Source organism: Tachypleus tridentatus, chromosome 8 (genome assembly GCF_004210375.1).
Source record: "Tachypleus tridentatus isolate NWPU-2018 chromosome 8, ASM421037v1, whole genome shotgun sequence".
NCBI lineage: Eukaryota > Metazoa > Arthropoda > Merostomata > Xiphosura > Limulidae > Tachypleus > Tachypleus tridentatus.
Window position 1 is genome coordinate 132,504,981 of NC_134832.1, and position 23,211 is coordinate 132,528,191.

The window sequence follows — 23,211 nt, forward strand, 5'->3', positions numbered from 1 at the left end:
AAGAAGGGAGGTATTGTGGATCCTTGTGATAGAGCATATATGCATGTGCAACAGTACATCACTTCCTTTTAATGGACGATAATGCTTGTCCACACAAGGCATGCGTTATGAGCCACTATCTGTGCGGTCACACGATTATCCATGACAGTCAGGCACACAAGGCATGCGTTATGAACCACAATCTGTGCGGTCACACGATTATCCATGACAGTCAGGCACACAAGGCATGCGTTATGAGCCACTATCTGTACGGTCACACGATTATCCATGACAGTCAGGCACACAAGGCATGCGTTATGAGCCACTATCTGTGCGGTCACACGATTATCCATGACAGTCAGGCACACAAGGTATGCGTTATGAGCCACTATCTGTGCGGTCACACGATTATCCATGACAGTCAGGCACACAAGGCATGCGTTATGAGCCACTATCTGTGCGGTCACACGATTATCCATGACAGTCAGGCACACAAGGTATGCGTTATGAGCCACTATCTGTGCGGTCACACGATTATTCATGACAGTCAGGCACACAAGGCATGCGTTATGAGCCACTATCTGTGCGGTCACACGATTATCCATGACAGTCAGGCACACAAGGCATGCGTTATGAACCACTATCTGTGCGGTCACACGATTATTTATGACAGTCAGGCACACAAGGCATGCGTTATGAGCCACTATCTGTGCGGTCACACGATTATCCATGACAGTCAGGCACACAAGGTATGCGTTATGAGCCACTATCTGTGCGGTCACACGATTATTCATGACAGTCAGGCACACAAGGCATGCGTTATGAGCCACTATCTGTGCGGTCACACGATTATCCATGACAGTCAGGCACACAAGGCATGCGTTATGAACCACTATCTGTGCGGTCACACGATTATTTATGACAGTCAGGCACACAAGGCATGCGTTATGAGCCACTATCTGTGCGGTCACACGATTATCCATGACAGTCAGGCACACAAGGTATGCGTTATGAGCCACTATCTGTGCGGTCACACGATTATTCATGACAGTCAGGCACACAAGGCATGCGTTATGAGCCACTATCTGTGCGGTCACACGATTATCCATGACAGTCAGGCACACAAGGCATGCGTTATGAACCACTATCTGTGCGGTCACACGATTATCCATGACAGTCAGACACACAAGGCATGCGTTATGAGCCACTATCTGTGCGGTCACACGATTATCCATGACAGTCAGGCACACAAGGCATGCGTTATGAGCCACTATCTGTGCGGTCACACGATTATCCATGACAGTCAGACACACAAGGCATGCGTTATGAGCCACTATCTGTGCGGTCACACGATTATCCATGACAGTCAGGCACACAAGGCATGCGTTATGAGCCACTATCTGTGCGGTCACACGATTATCCATGACAGTCAGGCACACAAGGCATGCGTTATGAACCACTATCTGTGCGGTCACACGATTATTCATGACAGTCAGGCACACAAGGCATGCGTTATGAACCACTATCTGTGCGGTCACACGATTATTCATGACAGTCAGGCACACAAGGCATGCGTTATGAACCACTATCTGTGCGGTCACACGATTATTCATGACAGTCAGGCACACAAGGCATGCGTTATGAGCCACTATCTGTGCGGTCACACGATTATCCATGACAGTCAGACACACAAGGCATGCGTTATGAGCCACTATCTGTGCGGTCACACGATTATCCATGACAGTCAGGCACACAAGGCATGCGTTATGAGCCACAATCTGTGCGGTCACACGATTATCCATGACAGTCAGGCACACAAGGCATGCGTTATGAACCACTATCTGTGCGGTCACACGATTATTTATGACAGTCAGGCACACAAGGCATGCGTTATGAGCCACTATCTGTGCGGTCACACGATTATCCATGACAGTCAGGCACACAAGGTATGCGTTATGAGCCACTATCTGTGCGGTCACACGATTATTCATGACAGTCAGGCACACAAGGCATGCGTTATGAGCCACTATCTGTGCGGTCACACGATTATCCATGACAGTCAGGCACACAAGGCATGCGTTATGAACCACTATCTGTGCGGTCACACGATTATTTATGACAGTCAGGCACACAAGGCATGCGTTATGAGCCACTATCTGTGCGGTCACACGATTATCCATGACAGTCAGGCACACAAGGTATGCGTTATGAGCCACTATCTGTGCGGTCACACGATTATTCATGACAGTCAGGCACACAAGGCATGCGTTATGAGCCACTATCTGTGCGGTCACACGATTATCCATGACAGTCAGGCACACAAGGCATGCGTTATGAACCACTATCTGTGCGGTCACACGATTATCCATGACAGTCAGACACACAAGGCATGCGTTATGAGCCACTATCTGTGCGGTCACACGATTATCCATGACAGTCAGGCACACAAGGCATGCGTTATGAGCCACTATCTGTGCGGTCACACGATTATCCATGACAGTCAGACACACAAGGCATGCGTTATGAGCCACTATCTGTGCGGTCACACGATTATCCATGACAGTCAGGCACACAAGGCATGCGTTATGAGCCACTATCTGTGCGGTCACACGATTATCCATGACAGTCAGGCACACAAGGCATGCGTTATGAACCACTATCTGTGCGGTCACACGATTATTCATGACAGTCAGGCACACAAGGCATGCGTTATGAACCACTATCTGTGCGGTCACACGATTATTCATGACAGTCAGGCACACAAGGCATGCGTTATGAGCCACTATCTGTTCGGTCACACGATTATCCATGACAGTCAGACACACAAGGCATGCGTTATGAGCCACTATCTGTGCGGTCACACGATTATCCATGACAGTCAGGCACACAAGGCATGCGTTATGAGCCACTATCTGTGCGGTCACACGATTATCCATGACAGTCAGGCACACAAGGCATGCGTTATGAACCACTATCTGTGCGGTCACACGATTATTCATGACAGTCAGGCACACAAGGCATGCGTTATGAGCCACTATCTGTGCGGTCACACGATTATCCATGACAGTCAGGCACACAAGGCATGCGTTATGAGCCACTATCTGTGCGGTCACACGATTATCCATGACAGTCAGGCACCAAAGGCATGCGTTATGAACCACTATCTGTGCGGTCACACGATTATCCATGACAGTCAGGCACACGAGACATGCGTTATGAACCACTATCTGTGCGGTCACACGATTATCCATGACAGTCAGGATGTTTAGAAAGACGTGTTACTTTTTATCTAGCCTCTTACAAGAACGTATCCAGATTTGAAAACTGTTCTTAAACGTAAACGGAATCTTTTTTTAACTTCTTCTCTCGCAGATTGTTTTATAAATAGTATGCAAAGATGCTGTAAGCCGTGTAGAGCGCCATCAGGGAAGACAACGAACGCCCTCTGTTAAATATCTCTGACTCATATTTTTCAATTTTTCATTTTCGATTAATTTTTTTTTTTTTACTTTTCTCCATTGAAACCTGTGAGAAAATTAAAGTTAATGTTTATTAAACTGCATCGTTTCAGGTAATTCAAGTGTGATGAGCAAATCATGTGCCATTTTTCAATTATTTGTATTTTAGGTTTGTTGTTTAGCTTCACTGCACAACAAAGTTTTTGCTTCTTGAACACTGTTGGGTGTTCCTCATAGATTTGTGGCTGCTGATCGCGAAAAATCATATCTAAACTTGCCCATCACGTACCATTGCATCGAAATCTTCAGTTTTATCATGTTTTTTCTTATATTTGTGTCCAAAGAATTCGTTTCTCTAAGAAACCTATGAACAGCTTAAAACTGTCTCAGCAGGCTATAAAAGTGGCTTGCATACACAGATGCTGCTCATTGGATTAATATAGACCTTACAGTGTGTACGTATTGTTTCAGAATATAGCATTGCTTCAGTAACACTGTAACAAAATAAGTTACATGTTATAGACGTTTTACAGGATGATTGGTGTCGGTCAATATATCTCGTCAATGTCGTAACAGCCGTGATACATTCTGCTATGTTTGTGGTGAGTATACGCTTGTTCATCAGAGACGCTCACTGGCTGCTCTTGTGAAGAAAGCATATCATCTTTATTTCGGCTCTAAATTTGGTGATCAAGACCAGGAATGGGTGCCTCATATTTGTTGTGCGACATTTGCTGTCTGTCTCAGAGCTTGGCGCAGAGGCACTCGAAAGACAATGCCGTTTGCTGTCCCGATGATATAGTGAGAACAGAAAGACCGTGTGACGGACTGTTACTTCTGTTTGACTAATGTGTCTGGTTTCTCTGCCAAAACCAAAAAGCCAACTGAATACCCTAATCTGCCTTCAGCAATGAGACCCGTGCCACATAACGACAGTCTTCCAATTCCGAAACCACCAGAGGAATGGACCTTAGACGAACCAGATGAAGAAACTGCAATGCAGGGAACTGGCAGTGATATTGATCCGGATTTTAAACCGTGCTCCTCAGGCGATCCACATCTCATAACACAGTCAGAATTAAACGATCTGGTCAGGGATTTGGTTTGGTAAAAGCAAAAGCCCAATTGCTGGGTTCGAGACTGCAGGAATGGTGTTTGCTGTCACCAGATACAAAACTTTCTGTTTTTCGAAGCCGCCATGATGATGTAACCAAATTATTTGCACAAGTTGACAGTCTCTGTTTCTGTGTTGACATCGAAGGATTGTTCTTCGCTTTGGGTTGTGACCATGACCCGCAAGAGTGGCGTCTCTTTATTGATTCATCAATGTTACCCTTCAAAGCTGTTCTGTTACACAATGACAACGTTCACCCTTCAATACCTGTTGGCTATGCAGAACACATGAAAGAAACCTACGAGAACATGGAAATGTTGCTGAAGCACATCCAGTAGAGCAAGTACAACTGGAATATCTGTGGAGATCTGAAAGTCGTTGCTCTGTTACTGGGACTGCAGCTTGGCTATACATAGTACTGTTGTTTCATCTGAGAATGGGACAGTCGTGCCAAAGAGTCACATTATTTTAGACAGAGCTTCTAGACTTATGAAGAATTTCGTGAAAGCAATGAACAAAGAAGGCGAAGGTTTTCGTTATTTAAAACAGATGTTCCCAAGAATAAGTGGGGCCAAGATCAAAGAGGGCATTTTTGTTGGCTCTCAGATCAGACATGTTATGAGTGACAAATGGTTCAAAGATCTGTTAGTTGGGTTGGAAAAGATTGCTTGGAAAACCTTCAAAGACGTTATTGACAATTTTCTTGGCAATTACAGAGCCCCACATTACATTCAACTGGTAGACAAACTTCTCAAAGCATACAAAACAATGAAGTGCAACATGTCACTCAAGATTCATTTCCTCCACTCACACTTGGACTTCTTCCCCGCAAATCTCGGTGTTGTCAGTGACAAACAAGGTGAAAGGTTTCACTAGGACATTGTTACAATGGAAAAATGGTATCAGGGCAACTGGAATCCGTCAATGCTTGCTGACTGCTATTGGACACTGCAACGTGATGCACTGGACATTGAATACAAACGAAAATCAGGAGCAAAACACTTTTAATTATGTTGAACTTAATAGCGTATTAGAAATATAAACGCATTTAAATACGTTATTGCAAGTAAACAGTTAACTGTCTATTTCTCAGAGTTCCTACGTGATGAAACAAAACCAAAACTATATTTGTGCATACCCACCAGGTACCTGTCACAATCAGCAAAAACTTTTCAGGAAGCAAAACTTTACAAAAAATTGTTGTGCAGTGCTTTTGGAAACCAGTGTAATTTGTATATTTTGTCTCCTTATCTTTCATGAAATCTAATACAATTATTATTTGAAAGACTTTCTTCTCTCACTTAATGGCAATGATATAAAAAACTTTGATATTAATATATCGAGATTAGTGTAATTTAAAGTAAGAACACTGTTAGGGATTTAATAGACAATAAAACAAAATAATTTTTAAATTTATACAAATCCAAACTTTGTTTATGGAAATTAATTAATTTTTCATAGTGTGTATTTATGTTTATTAAATTATTAATATTTGATTGTGTTTATTTATGTTTATTAATTTATTATTTCATTATAATGCCTCTCGATTCCATGAAGGAACATAGGACCGCAATCGCTTGCGGATTCATTAACAGGCTGGTTTTTTAAGTGAGTAAATTGTTAACCTACTGCACAACCCCCAACCAGGAGGAAAAACCTGAGCCGTCTTAATTTTGCAGTGTGAGACTAGAGGGAGGGCAGCTAGTCATCACCACCCACCGCCAACTCTTGGGCTACTCTTTTACCAACGAATAGTGGGATTGACCTATCGTTATAACGCCCCCACGGCTGAAAGGGCGAGCATGTTTGACGCGACGGGGATGCGAACCCGCGACCCTTGGATTGCGAGTCGCACACCTAACGCGCTCGGCCATGCCAGCCACTTATTAATATTTAATAGTGTTTATTTATGTTTATTAATTCATTAATATTTGATAGTGTTTATTTATGTTTATTAATTTATTAATAATTGATAGTGTTTATTTATGTTTATTAATAATTGATAGTATTTATTTATGTTTATTAATAATTGATAGTGTTTATTTATGTTTATTAATAATTGATAGTGTTTATTTATGTTTATTAATTTATTAATATTTGATAGTGTTTATTTATGTTTATTAATCTATTAATATTTGATAGTGTTTATTTATGTTTATTAATTTATTAATATTTGATAGTGTTTATTTATGTTTTTAATATTTTTTATTGTTCTGAACTACATATATTTTATCAAGTAAACTTATATAGCAATCATAGCTGAGCGACTCACGTAAACGTTGTCATTAATGAGCTCTGTAAATATATATTTCATGTCATTGCACTAGTTAAGTAAGTCAGGCCTAACTTGTGCTAGACTGTTTTACATGTTAATTAATTAAGTACACAGCTCTGTGATTATTTTATTGTGTTGAAATATTGACATGTTTTACAGTAATTCTTGTACACTGAATCTGAAAATGATATTCATTTTTTCCATCATGTACAGCTCTTTCACAAAAAGTTATATGTACTATTACATAAGTGAATCATTTTCATTGAACTCGATTAATGTTTTGTTATGCTTAAAATGTTGACAATCCCTGACTATATATTTTCCTAGACCCATTGTGAGGGTCTTAACGATCGTTCTAAAACCCATGAGTAACACACCGCCAGTATACAGATGTTGAACAGGCCGCATGGCGTGTCATATATCGATACTATTTATCTCTGCGTGCACTTTCACATTATTTATTCCGAGATGTTCTATAAATGACTCAAACGTATTCTGTTACATTTGTGGTAAATTTCTTGTAAATCTCATTTAAGTAAGAGTTTTTCTCTCCCCGATTTGAATATGAAGATATAAATATTAGTTTAGAAATATGCGTAGCTAAACTAATGGAAATTCATTATGAAAACCAAAATTACTGTTATGAAGTTCACATTCGCAGGTTTGTGTTATTGCTCTCAGTTATATTTTCTGGCGATTGAAATGTGATTTGTATGTATCTGTATCGTGTAATCTAACCTCAATATAGAACCAGTGATAAAATCTAAATAATTATAACGTCTGAGCAGTAGCATCTATATATATATTAAAACGATGTTGGAGCCTCAATATGTCATTACAGTACATGTCGCCACGTTCATCCATAATTTATTTGATGACTGTGCATTATAATTTTCATTGCAAAAACTCTGTCGTAAAGTTGTAGTGTCAAACGCACATCACTCGTCCATGCATGCTTTTAATGATTCGCTTACTGGACGAAGATGATGGTTTCTCATCACCAGTCTCAACAGTTCTGTTTCACAAAAATCAGTAAGCATGTGTCCAGTGAGTTGACTAGTGTGTCTTTGTATGAAGTAGCATAACTAACCATCTCATTTCTCAGCTGCCCGAGTTATGCAACTATTGAACTCATATATAACTGGAAAACGACTTCTGTAAGAGCGACTTTGTTGCTTTTCCAAATGTAGACCCATCTTGATTGTATTGTGTATTGCTGTCTGACATACATACGGGAAGAGCTTTTGTCGCTGAGTTTGTTTTCGTGGATTCTCGTCTGTTAGAAGACGTCGCACTTGGTTATTATAGCCGTAATACGACTTATTGCAGATCTCTTTCTGGTTGGTCCTGGTTCACCCACGTTGATCCATATTCCTTCGAGTTCCAATAGCATTATGTACTGTGGATATCCTCATTTGATATGTATGATCAGAGTGTATAAAAATTTTCGATCAGAAAGAGCAGTAATATATCTTTCACAAAAATGACCAGTTTAAGGCAGCATTATACTATCCATGAAGCTTCCAACAGTGTCAAAATATCTTTTAGATAAATACCGTTCACCGTAGTTTTATCTCGTCTTAGTTTTTCACGTCATTGACTTGTTCGGATATTTACACATATTTAATGCAACATACTTAACATTGCGTATGCGCCTCTACAGAGATTTGATAAAATCACAGAATAGCTAAACTTCATGTACAGCTTCATGAAAAGATGTTGCTTTTATGCTGTTGTTTTCTGTTATATTCTGAAACTCTTTCTTGTAATGTGCATATATATTAATATATATGTTATACCTAAGGTTGAATTTCTTATGAGCTTTCTCTATTATTCTGTCAGGCTATCATCGCAGACAACGAGGGACTAGAAAACACCTCAATTCTACTTCTTCAGGCCTTTCTAGGAATAGCTTTCAGTGTCGGATGTCTCATTTTTGGATTTTTGATTGTGAAAAGCAGTGAACAGTGCACTATAGGTCGCCAATATCTCTGCCAAGCCGCCATGTTTGGAACAGCAATTGCCATATTGTCATTTTGTGCGGTGGACGGTTACCATGGTTACGTATTCTTTGTTTGGATCTATGGGGTGTTTTGTGGTGGGTTTCAATACTCTTTGAAAATGTATATATATGAGAAAGTCCGACCCAGAAACTTTAATCGGTCTTGGGGATTTCTTCAATGGTCTCAGTTTATTTCAGTTCTAACTGGTATTCCAATTACAGGTGAGTTCGTTTTTTGCCTTTCAAGCCAAATTTATATCACGCAGCAACACAGAATAGTCTACGAACTATCAATGTTCAATTAGCAACTGATTTTGTCCCACTAATACCTACGTTTTTTAAATCTGTTTTATTATCACGTAATAACTTCAAAGATATTGTTTTAAATTCAAAGGACACTTAGCAGTAATACGCTATTATTAAATAAAATACGAGTTAGGTTTGACTTATTTATAAGTAGGTGCCAAAATGCATTAAATTACTTTACTTATTTCGCTAAAAAATAAACTAACAAAGATTAGTAGGTAACTTCAAAATTAAGAAGATTTGTGACAATAGTAAGAATTGTATTATACATCGGTAAAAATGTTATAAAACGAACTTTTAATCTGTTGTATTAGTGTGTGTGTGTTTCTTATAGCAAAGCCACATCGGCCTATCTGCTGAGCCCACCGAGGGGAATCGAACCCCTGATTTTAGAGTTGTAAATCCTTAGACATACCGATGCACTAGCGGGCGGCCTGTTGTATTAGTTTGTTAGTTGAACATTCTGGACACGACCTGTGTTCTCGGACTTAATCCCAACGATTCTCCACAAACACTAACTAACTTAGAGAATAAAAATTTATTTTGCAAGCAACACAGAATAGTCAGTTTATAACTTGCATACGTCATCTGTTTATTTAGTACTTTAAACTGGATATTTTTGGTGCTAACGGTATTTTCTAATACTATCCCAATGACTCCTAAGACATATACACATATATAACTCATAATAGAAACGTACATTGATGGTTATGGGAGTGTATAATACGTCTCTATACAGTCACGACAGAAAGTGTTCGAACCCCTGCGTCCCGAGTAGTTTTTTGCTCATAACTTAAAAAGTATCACGATTAGGCTAATAGACATATGTTACATTATAAATATTATATTAACACACATCTACATAAATGTTTATGTAAATTAAACGGAAAATAAACTGTTTATAAACAAATAACCAAAAATAGGAGGAGCAGAAAGTGTTCGTACAGTTTAGAACGTGTGAAAAACTGATATTCCCGTAAAAATTTTGTTTAGTTTGGTGAATAAACTACATTATATCATTCCAGAACTAGACACTAAGTTCATAATTATTGGAATTTAGCCAGCAAAAAATTTACTTCCAGCAATTTAGCGCCGTCTCCGTCATTATCTGCTTGGTCATCATGGCGAACAGGAAACAACTGTCCAGTGATTTAAAAAACCGAATTATTGTAAAATACAAGTCTCGTGTGTCTCTTTCCGGTATTGCTACACAATTTAATGTGCCGAAATATACTGTTCAAAGCATAATTGCCAAGTTTAAGCTTACAGGATCAAATGCCCAATCGGACGCCCCACCAAACTTCCAGAGAGAACCAAGAAAAAGGTTCTCAGAGAAGTTAGTAGGAACCTTTGTTTAACACGTAATGACATACAGAAACTGGTAAGGGAAACTGGGGTTGAAGTAAGCACCTCTACAGTTACGAATATGTTACGCTCTTCTGGGTTCAGAGTATGCTGTCGTCGTAGAACTCCATATTTAAAGCCTGTTTATTTAAGAGTACGATTGAGGTATGCAAGAAAGCATGTAGATAAACCCTTTACCTATTGGAAGAGTATTCTTTGGTCAGACGAGACTAAAATCGAGCTTTTCGGGCACAATGATGTTCACTATATTTTCCGTAAGAAGGGGGAACGAAATCTTCCAAAGAACACCGTCCTTACAGTTAAGCACGGAGGTAGCTCGATCATGCTATGGGGTTCCTTCAGCTCTTCTGGTGTAGGCAACCTTCACCGCGTCAACGGAATTATGAAAACAGAAGAGTACGTTGATATATTAGACACTTATTTCAAGAATGATGCTCGAAACTTGAGACTTGGGCGTCATTGGATCTTCTAGCACGACAATGGCCCTAAGCACACATCGAAATATGTGCAATCCTTGTTGCAGAGGAACCATATAAGCGTTTTGGAGTGGTCATTGCAGTCACCTGATCTCAACCCAATTGAAAACGTTTGGCATGAGTTGAAGACCACGGTTCATTAGCGTCATCCGAAAAACTTGCAAGAGTTGGAGGCCTTCTCTATAGAAGAATGGAAGAAAATACCAGTTGAGTACTGTCAAACGATCATGAAGGGCTATGAGGAGAGACTGCGTCAAGTAATTCACCTGAAAGGCTACACAACTGACCATTGAAGTAGACTCACGAACACTTTCTGCCCCTCCTATGTTTGGTTATTTGTTTATAAACAGTTTATTTGTTGTTCAATTTACATAAAAATTTATGTAGATGTGTGTTAGTATAATATTAATAATATACTATACTTTCATTATCCTAACTAATCTGATACTTTTTAAGTTATGAGGGAAAAACTACACACGACGCAGGGGTACGAACACTTTCCGTCGTAACTGTGCAGGTGATAATGTATTAAGATACAAATGATTTGAATGTGAAAGAACTGTGTTTGTAATACTGTTGTGTATCTGCTTGTTATTACAAAGCATAAATTGTTTCTCGGGGAATATTTACAAATATTTTAATTTTGTGACGTTTCGAATGCATGTTTTAAGAATAAGTGATACTTTCTAACATATATACAGCTGATTCTTGTTTATAAATTTTAACGTACAAGTTTTATGTTTGATGTAAGTACTTAACTGAATCAAATGTTGTTTACTAGGAATTTTTTCTCGATTGAGATTAATAGTACCCAAATTGAAGCTCATATAGGAAATTCAGAAGTTTAAATAATACAGATATATATGTGTAAAAAATGAAGTTTCAAAGTCAGTCAGAAAACTTATGGAATAGCAACTAATTGCGAGAATCCGACAAGATTTAAAGTACAGACTGATTAAAGTTTAGTTACATTTTAGGGTTCGGATAGTTTAGGTTTGATGTTAAAAGCAACGAATAGTAATGTATTTTACGATCATATAAATAAGGTTCGTCATAAGTGATTCTAAAAGTAACTGAACTTGTAATTATTTTCGATAACGCATCTGTTAAGATTCGTGTGAAAACAAAACTACTTAATTATTGGTTTTACTAAAAGAAACGTATCTACTGCTTTTTCCAGTAATTTCTTCATTTATATCGGTGGTTTTCTGTTAATATCAAATTAAGCTAAAATAAGATAAGATTCAATGTTGTCATATAATAGTAAAATATTATGTTGTATTTATCTGAACGTACATGTACATATAGTTACGATATAATATATTATAAATAAATTTGAATACGTATATGAATAAATTTGATAATAACAGATTCTAACTTTAGTCTCCTAGATAACACAGGTTTGCGATGGTTTTATTGTCTTGAAATTTTTAAATGTTCTTCCAGTTCTATACGTTGAATCTGAAAATACAGATAGTCAACAACACTCATTTGCGACTTTTGTTGAGCTGTCGGTTTTTAACGAAAATGAGATTGTTCGTAGTATTATAATGCTGCCACGGTTGAAAGGTCGAACCTGCAAGCGGCAACTTGCGAGTTGAGCACTCCAGTCACAAAGCAGCGCTAGACTGATGAGTTGGAAAATAGTTAAAGTTTTTATGTATTTTATGAAATTAGTTCATTATTCATCCGGGACACCACGTTGATCTACTTACTAGAGTTTTCATGTGACCCCTGGAACACATGAAATATCTCATTGATTTCTGAACACGCAAAAACATTTTCACTCTACGAAAAAACTTTTGGCCTACCTGAGTGTTTTTTCAGATTGTTTTTATTATCAAGTCTCCAATATCGTTAGATGGGACCTTTTGCAGTAGAGCACACAAACCTTACATTTGTTTCATTAATTTCCTGAATTTCCATAGCTAATAAGAACATTTCTTTTCTCATGTTCGCATAAGTCATATACTTGACCTGATCTTGCGAACTCTTTAACATTTTAAATTCATCTGTTTGAGGTTTATTTTTGTTTATTCTTGCTGAGTTCCTTTTCACAGCGCGTTAGTGAACCGCGTATATGTTTTATTCTTGCTTTATTCAATTATACATCCGTAAGTATACTAAGTCTCAATATTTTTTGATTAAATTAACTTCTACGGCAATTGTTCCCTCGTTGGATCAACGCCAAGTCTATGAACCTACAACGTTAAAATTGGGTTCAATTCCTCACGATGAACTTAATTAGTTTAGTCTGTTGAGTGGGATTTGGATAAATGAACAAAAATCTATAACTATGTTTATAAAAAAAACGACTAAACATACTTCAGGAAAAACAAACAAACAATGATTTTATTTAATCTCGACGTTTCGGCATATATCCATTTTAAAGGCTATCTGTGCTCTTCCCACCACGGGTTTCGGAACCAAGTTTCTAGTGGTTTGAGTCCGCAGACGTACTCATGTGCCGGCCCGGCATGAGCACGTGGTTAGGACAATGGACGCTTAATTTGAGAGTCGAGGGCTCAAATCTTCATTGCCCCAAACATGCTCGCCCTTTCAACTGTGACTGCCAATCACACTATTCGTTGATAAAAGAGTAGCCCAAGATCTGGGTGGTGATGACTAGCTAGTTACCTTTCCTTTTGTCCTACACTGCTAAATGAAGAACGGCTAGCGCAGATAGCCTTCATATAGCTTTGCGCAAAATAAAAAATAAAACAAAAAGCGATCTGCCATCGAGATGAACTCAAATGACTAAGCAAAAGGATATTACAAACTATTAACCACAAACTATAATAATAGTTAAAATAATAGATAAAACTATGATAATTACCATGATAAAACATTATTTCTGTTTATTTTTAGTTTGAATCAGAGAGCCTCTTTGAATTTTGATTAGTGAAACTATTACACTTTGTTAAGAACTTGCTGTTAAGTGGTGTTTTATTTACTCTACCGTATTTTGTTGGAAAGTGTTCGACAGTGGCATGGTAGCACACATGTGCTCTTTAAAACGTTCATGCACACGTTGAGTAGTTTTACAAATGCATTTATCAGAACGCTGGCTACGTGTCATTTCATATATTACGTTTTCAACAATACGAGAGTCATCCAGTCCGTTTTTCCGAGCAATCCTTTTATTATTTGCAATAATTTTCACCACTGAAAGTCGAATGAATATTAACTTTTCACTGTAATATCCATATTTTTTTTTTTGCAACACGAATGTTTAATCCAGAGTCAAGATGGCATTTTCAGTCTTTGAAGGGCTTATAAACTGCTTTTGTTTAACTCTGTTTGCAAGAAACCTTTTAAAATTTTCTGAAATATATACTTGCCAGGGTAACTATAACAACGATGTTTTAAATCCCACCTAGCGGTTGTTCTAGCGTTATTTGTGTTGCAGATTTTATTTATTCAGTCCTCTTTGGTTGCCGGATAATTAAATCGCCTTTCGTATTAAGTTTAACATATGACATTTGACACACTTTAATAAAGAGTTTCTTGATACCACACTAAATCTGTCTTAGAATTTGTTGGAATTCTAAATAACAAAAATACAATCATAGTAACAATACCACCTATCAGATTCCTGTCGCGTTTCAAACTCCCACTGCGAATCTGTAGAGCTTTCGAAGGAGGATATAACAAGTACAGCAAAAGCGACAGCAACGCTTTTACCCATAGCGATATCCTTATTTGTTTGTAAATAACATCGTCAAACTTAAAGTGAGGACGTGTATTCTTGAGCGTTTGAAGTAGTGTTTCCAAAGTATCAAGTGATGAAGAGTTATATTTCAAAATATTTATAACAGCGCTTATTCTTGCCACTATGGAAATAGAGGGGCACATGGCAACAGAATTCAGAGTGAATAATACATACTTTATAACTATCAAATCTAAATATTTGTACATAAATTATAGTATTACACAGATACAACCAGTTAGCTTAAACATTTACATATTAACCGAAACGTATATTTATAATCACGTAGGTGACAAAGATATTAAATTAAATAATAGGTTGAACAACTGCTATATATATATATATTATTTAAAGAAGGATGACGTTTCGGGCTAGCTCTCTAGTAAACTGTACGATCTGACGAATAGCGCTAGCCCGAAACGTCATCTTTCTTCAAATAAAAATATAGAAAGTATATAATTTAATTTACGAATTAGTTATCAGCAACTGGTGAATTTGAACAAATCTATTTACAATACAGTATTCAAAAGTTATATTTGCTAAATACAAAGTAGTCTGCTAGTAATACAATATTCAACGACTATAAGTGCTAAGACCAAATATGTCTATTTACAATAGTCAATATACATTACAGTATCTATCATATAAAAATTGACGATTTAGATTCTAAGAAAGTAGCATGCTCTTATCGGAATTTGATATTAAATACTAAACATAAACATTTCTATTTTATTACATAATTCGTCTTCTCAAATAAATAAAACATACTTCTTTTCAGGACTTTATTGTCTAATGTAGTGCTATTCAATATTTAGTGTATTTTCTGCCGATCATTTTGATTATTCAAATGTAATGTATCTCAGAAAACATGTCGTTTAGTGAAGTGGCAAAATCGGACGTGGTATTTATTTTCCAAGTCTTAAAAAAGATATTTTGTACAGAATGGTTAAAAATGAAATACTATGTTTAAAATAATTATATCTTAAAGCTCTTTTCCTCAGAGAATGACATGTTCTCAAGACATACATAAAATTTATTCGGGAAGGAAGGTTCAAACTGTGTACAGAATGTTTCAAGTTTAAATTATGGTGCATTCTTCACCAAGTTTATACAGAGTATCTATCCCACATTATACTGCATAGATAACCAAGTTTATACAACATACATAACCCACATTTTGCTGCATACCTGACCCACTTCGTGCTGCATATCTAAATTTTACTGCACACTTAACTCACTTGATACTACGTACATACCTCATTTTTTACTGCATACATAACCAACTTTATACGACACACCTATCCTACTTTTTACTGAATACCTACTGCACTTTATGCTGTAAGATGTAGTATTACTTTTATTTCTATTCTCTCCCCCCCTCCTTCCGAGTATAGCAAGTTAGCAATTTGAATCAAATTACGTTTCAGTGGACAGGATACTGCGAAGGTCAATAAATACTATCAATAGCAGAAGATGGTAGTATTTAATTTTCTAAACAGAAAGCCACACAATAGATTTTCTGTGCTGTGCCCACGGCGGGCACCGAAAACCAGTTTGTTTAGCGTTATTAGTCTCTAGACATACATTTGAGCCACTGATGGTTGCAACTGCTTCATTTAGGGATAAGCTAATAAATAATAAAACACATATTAAACACATGCGACGGTTTTTGAAATATTACGAACTATATCCAAAGTGTTCTGAATGAAACTTTAAAAGTTTTGATCTCATTGTGGGGGAATTTCATACCCGTAAAATAAATGATGTTTAAGATCTTACTTTTGGGTTGTAAGTCAGCTTGGCACGGCTAGGCGGTTAAGGCGCTCGACTCGTAATTTAAGTGTCGCGGGTTCGAATCTTTGTCACACCAAACATGCTCCCCTTTCATCCGTAGAATTGCTATAATTTGATGGCAAATCCCATGATTTATCGGTCAGAGAGTAGCCCAAGAGATGGCGGTGGGTGGTGATGACTAGCTGCCTTCCTTCTTCTTTTTACACTGCTAAATTATGGACGCTAGAGCAAAATCCCTTGTGTAACTTTGTGCGAAATTAAAAAAAACATATAAGCCGAATCTTTGTAACTCTTTAAATCTTTATGAAAATGGTAACATTTTAAAACTTATGTGTTATAAGTGTTTACTTTTAGAAGTATCCGTTTTTATGTTTCAAGAATAACATTTTATAGGTACAATCTGTTTTGATTTTCACATAAATTACTCTTGTGATCTATTTAAATATTTTGCTTCTAGAACATTTGATCTGTTCTTTCACAAAATATATAAAAAAAAACAGCTTATGGTTATTTTCTTTGTACAAAATGTTTTCTTTTAGTTTGTCAAAAAGAAATATTGCCTCAGCTGCTTTGTTTTTCGTTGTGATTTTTATATTATCAAAACAAAGCTAGAATAATGCATATATTTAATCATTATTCATAACACAGCTATTTCTAAAATTATTACTTGTAGTCCTAAAATAATTACTTGCAGTCCTAAAATAATTACTTGTAGTCCTAAAATAATTACTTGTAGTCCTAAAATAATTACTCGTAGTCCTAACACTAAGAGTTCTAAAAACATTTACGTATCACGTAGAAAAATTACGATGTTAACTTATTAAATGCTCACATAAAACAGCAATAGAATTCCTTTAATGGGAAGTGGTTAGTGCCTTACTGTTTCCCTCACAGTCTCTTATAACGTAATGCATATATATAGACTAATAACCTGTTCTATAGAATATGTATATAATGAAGATGTAAATATACTTAAAACTTTGACCAGTTCAAATACATTACAGTTGTATTCAGAATGAAACTATGCTTTATTGTTCCTATCTTTTTCTTTATTTTAAAAGGTTATATAAATCGAAGTCGAGGACCAAAAACAGGAGTTTTCTTTTCCTCTGGTTGCGTATTTGCAGGAATGTTAATTTTGTTTCTTATCAATCTCCGAAAAACATTAGAGAGAAAAACACAAAGAACGGTGTTGATGGGGGAAAGATGATCAAAGCCAGTTTGAATTAGATGCGACGATAGCGTTAAATGATGAGGACGTTTGCACGTGTGGCAGAAATCTAGGGGGAGAAGGGTTGCTGACTTCAGCCAGATGTCTAAAACCTACTTCGTTTGCTACTTCGTTAGGACCAGACGATGAAGACCGAAAGCCAGAACTTTTTACGTGTATCTCCGAAGAAGGCTTAGTGGACCTAGGGGACAATAATGTATTAGATGAATGGTGTATGGGGGAATGTATTACCTCGTGTAATAGGGAAGAAAAGTTCCTAATGATTAGTGAATTTGAGAACAACCTCCATGATACGGTGATGTCATCTCGTGATCATCGTACACATCATTCTCCTGCCAAAAGAAGTAGTACACATCCGGAATTATTTTATGTGGCGCAACGACACCACTGTGATCCAGTTGGTTTACACGTACCAAAGAGAAAAATATCTGTTATAGAAGAAGTAACTAGCTCTGTTTAAAGTACCATATGTAAAGATGATTGGGTGTTTTAGATAAGACTTTAATACACGTTTAATGTTTATTCGCTAATATTCTTAAATTCAAATAAAATTAGAAAATTATATTTATTAACAACCAAACAACTTCAATACTTAGACTTAATCTTTGTTTTAAAGGAAATGTGTTTGTTTTGTATCTATCTAGAAACAAGTGCACCGTTGCACTGAGAACGTTGTTTACCTTTATAATGAAGTCGCCAATTGAATTTTGTTTACGTTAAACAAAACTTCTTGTTTGAAATTACATATGAGTAGTGAAGTACAAACATGATACTTTTGCTTTGAGAAAGATCTTTATTTATTCAGTTACAAGTGAAGTGGGTTCGCTAATACATTTCTCAATCCTAATTCAGCGAAGCAACACGAGAGTTTTCAAAAGTAGTTTCTAAAATATTGTATCCATAGTATACAGTTTCTATAATGGTGTATCGCTTTTTAAGGACTTAAGTGGCATCTCAGATTATGAGTGGAGTTTAAAAAACTTTGATAGAGCAGCTTAATTTGAGATTATTCGTTCTCACGCGCGCTTGGTTCACAGTATCGTTTTCATGAGCAAAATACTCATTTCTTATAGTCTCTCTATTGTATTTCAGTTCAGCTACTGTTTATTTTTTTTAATACTGAAAGCTGATATATATATTTTTTTCACGCTTATTAAGTTCCTTGAATATTGTTCATACAAAACTCAAGGTGCTTCCATGGAATAAATTATTTTAGTTGTTTTCCAAATCTCAGAAACACACACGTTTTAACTGTGCATACGTAAAACACTGCTTTTGTGATCCCTTAGTTTCACAGGAAAAGAAAAACTACGTGTATAAAAATAAATTATTTTCGTCTTCGTCTTGGGACCAAAGATTTTCCTTTGTTTCATTTATACATGTTTTAAAAACACATTTCAGTCACAACAACACATTCTTAGAAAAAATTCAATTAGGACATAAAACATTGTGTGAACATGATTAAAAGATATGATTTTTGACACTTTTTTGATTACGCTAAGCTCTAATAAAAAGTTATAAAATTATGTGTGTTAAGTCTAACATGTCAAGTAAACTGAATAATCCTCCTGTCGATTTTATTGAGATGTTATTGGATGTACATCGTAAGTGCAACAGCTGAAAGGGCAATTGTTTATTACGGGCAATCTTCTTCTAAATAACCATAACTTTAAAATATTAAACATTCTGGAAATTAGTTAGATATATAAACGAATCAGAATAACACGCATATCTTTTAAGTTTCAGTTTGGAAACATGAGTGCTTTTTGAAACTCTTGTTTGTTTTTTATTGTAACTTTTTGTACTATTATGTTTTTTTTCTACTCAATAACTGTGATGCAAAACCAACTATATAACTGATTTTCATTTCTTCATTGAACTCTGTATACTAAATAACATAAATAAGTGTACATTTATATCTTGATGTTATATCTAAAATAAAACAAATCTTTCTCTATGAGAGCCCTAGTATTTAGAACACTTCACTTGCGGACTGTGGGTCAAAGGTCTGAATGTCCATCATCCAACATGTTCGCTTTTTCAGCTATGGGGACGTTATAACGTGACAATCAATAGTACTATTATTTGGTAAAAGGTAGCTCAAACGTTAGCGATGGGTGGTGTTGTTTCTTTTCAGTCTATCTCTTCGATATTAAGAACGGCTAGTGAAGTTAGCGCTCGAGTAACTTTACGCGAAATTCAAACAAAGCCATTATTTTTTATCCAATTCCCACCCATCTATACTTGAAATATCAAAAGCCTTTTAGTGAAATTATATTTTATCATCAAACATATGTAAACAACTAGCATTGTATATCTAAACATTGTTTTTAAGCCGATTAATGCAAGGATTTGTCGTAACTATAAGGGCCTGGCATGGCTAAGTGCGTAAGGCGTGCGACTCGTAATGCGAGGGTCGCGGGTTCGCGCCAGCGTCGCGCTAAACATGCTCGCCCTCCCAGCCGTGGGGGTGTATAATGTAACGGTCAATCCCACTATTCGTTGGTAAAAGAGTAGCCCAAGAGTTGGCGGTGGGTGGTGATGACTAGCTGCCTTCCCTCTAGTCTTACACTGCTAAATTAGGGACAGATAGCCCTCGAGTAGCTTTGTGCGAAATTCCAAAACAAAAAAATCGTAACTGTAAATACTATTAAACAATGCTACATCGTACAAATCAGTACATATACATATATAAACATGTATATTAATATATAAACACTGTTAAAACTTGAAATAATAATATAATTTAATTCTTCTTCCACCTTCTTAGGTTACAAGAACGAAAATTTCTCAGAATTGTTCTATTGTGTTGTTTTATGCGTGTAAGCTATTTGCTTGTCAGTAATTAAACGTGAGTTAACTATACATAAAAGAGCATCTTCATGCAATAGTTTCTTATTCAATGACCCTTTAGTTTGTTCAAATTCCGAAACCCATTTATTTTTATAGTGAGATTAAAGTAAATTAACTGTTCTTCCATTGTTCTATCATCACACACATATTCTACTATTAATACACAGTAAGAACCAAATTGTCAGGTTTGTTTAAATATTCGGTTGAAAATCCTTAATAACTCTTTACTTATATATGTAAAATCAGCTCGTTTGGGTTGCCAAAACGAGCCGTTTTTACATATATATTTCTCTACAAGTGGGTTTTCTCGGCATCACTGATAACTCTTCACTTATTTTATACAAGTTGATTATTTTCATTTGGTTATGTCATAATTCCCAGAATATCACCTTTCAAAGCAATAATGTTTTTGGTATTTTGATCTAAATATCTTTTTAAAGATTTATAGAACATAATTATATTTGTAGAACTGCTTATAAACAATGTTTTTCTTCACGTATTTTGCAATAAACCACTTGAAGGTGTTGTGAAGTATTTGGATCATCTAAGCTGTGGAGACTTTAGCAAGATACTTTACAAAATATTGTATGGATGCACGATTGACTCAGGTCAGTTGATGATGGAAACCAAGATCGAATGTTAAAAACAAGAGTCGGCTCGTCACTATGGAAAACACAGTCTATATCAAGCTGGTAGTTGGTCCGGCATGGCCAGGTGTGTTAAGGCGTTCGACTCGTAATCTGAAGGTTGCGGGTTCGAATCCCCACCGCACCAAACATGTTCGCACTTTCAGCCGTGGGGGCGTTATAATGAGACGATCAATCCCACTATTAGTTTGTAAAAGATTAGCTTAACTGTGGCGGTGTGTGGTGATGACTAGCTGCCTTCCCTCTAGTATTACACTACTAAATTAGGGACGACTAGCGCAGACAGCCCTCGTGTAGCTTTGCGCGAAAGTAAAAAATAAAAATAGAGTGGTAGTTACGCATGATGGGTAATATCTCCATTGTTTAAAATGCTTAAATCACGTATGGTGGCCATTTTACCTTTAATTGTTATAAGAATTGGAAGCACTAACCAAGAAAGAATCTACTACGCGACGAAACACCTGCTCATGTTATTGCTGATACGGTGCTTTCTATGTTGCTTTTTCTTCGGGGTCATCTCTACATACAAACATGATCTGGTATAAAAAGAACAAGAAATATAGTCATTAGATTCACCACAAATTCCAGTAACAATGATCACGACACTACTGTAGACATTCATGTTTTTGTCTATCTGTGAGGATTGTTTAATGAACATTATTTAAACTATGAAACATCTGTTTGTTTGACTTCTACTTTATTGAATTTTTATTTTCTGGCTTTTGGCATTAAAAAATATTCATTTCTACTGTGATTTCGGTAATTGTAGTGTTTTCGAAAAGACCTCTAATGAAGACCTTTTTATTAAAAGTACCAACATTCTACAGTCTTCGTCAATTAAGACAACTGATTCGCCACTGTTTTATTTCTGTGATATTTTCTCTGGTTATTTCCATAGAGAAATCTGTGCAAATCCTACACCCGCAATTTGCTAACTTTTGCACACAGTGCACAGATGAGAACTTACCAGTCAATTGGCAAAATTTACATAGATAGCTAGTCTCTATTTGTTCACTGAGGGCAGATAACTTCTCAATGTTCGACATATTCCTTTTGTTTGACATGCACAGGTAGCTTTTCTTTTTGTGAGAAGTGGATATAACCTCCTCTTGCTTTTTCTGCTTAAATTAATGCTAAGTTCGCTTTTCTTTGTATGGCTTTTTAGTCTCAAATTATTAAGTTTTACTTTATTATGTGTCTTCAAAATTTCTAAGTGATAAATCATATGATAAGCAACAAATATTGGCAAATGTTGAATGTCAAAGAGACTGGCTTTCAATTTTGTTAAAAGAATAAAAAAAATGTTTAAACATTATTTTACAAATAAGACTTGTATTAAGACGAAAAATGTAAGTTAATCACACTTAAATGGAAGGTTAATGTTAACCTTCATACTGGGAAACGTAAAAGGTGAAATATATTAAGTATGTATTTTACGAGTCAACGAAACAAATAATGATGTATTGTCCTGGTTTATTACTTTGACACAAAGTTTAGTGACATTAAAGTAAAGAAAAGAGTTATTAAATACCCTGTTTTGTTCAATGTCTCTTACTGAAGTTCATTGTATAAGTTTACCGCATTTACTTCATTTAAGTTGTTTTTTTTTCTCATATGAATAATAAATGTGTTTATTAGAGTAATAACATTAGTTCATAGATTACAAATGTTTTTAACTATATAGGAGCTGATATTGTTTCAATAATCCTTCAGAAAAAAGCTATTATTTTTCGAAGTGCAAGTATCACTTTCTGTCCGTGATCTAGATATAATAAAAGTCTAAAAACCAGTAATAGTTTTAACATGTCTTAACTATTAACATTTTATACACATAGAATACGATTTATAGATTTCAGTTACACCAAAACATTTGACTTTAGGATAATACAATGAAACTAAAAGTGTAACCCCTTTCGTTCTGTTTTTTTAAAGCATGAAGAAGACATACATTAAATTTAACTTCACAAAACTACTAAATATACAGACTATTAGGCTATTTTCT

General features: G+C 36.1%; 1 protein-coding gene and 1 long non-coding RNA gene across 2 annotated transcripts in view; both read left to right on the plus strand.

Moving 5' to 3' along the window:
- Positions 1–19,055, plus strand: part of LOC143223515 (monocarboxylate transporter 10-like) — a 143,558-nt gene extending 124,503 nt beyond the window's left edge. The window contains exons 4-5 of the mRNA XM_076451593.1: positions 8,669–9,050; positions 17,540–19,055. Coding sequence (XP_076307708.1) covers positions 8,669–9,050; positions 17,540–17,688 — 531 coding nt within the window. The 3' untranslated portion in view covers positions 17,689–19,055. The remainder of the gene's footprint in view (positions 1–8,668; positions 9,051–17,539) is intronic.
- Positions 17,686–23,004, plus strand: LOC143223516 (uncharacterized). The gene has a single exon (XR_013012945.1). It is a non-coding gene; the product is annotated as an uncharacterized LOC143223516 (long non-coding RNA).
- Positions 23,005–23,211: the final 207 nt, after the last annotated feature.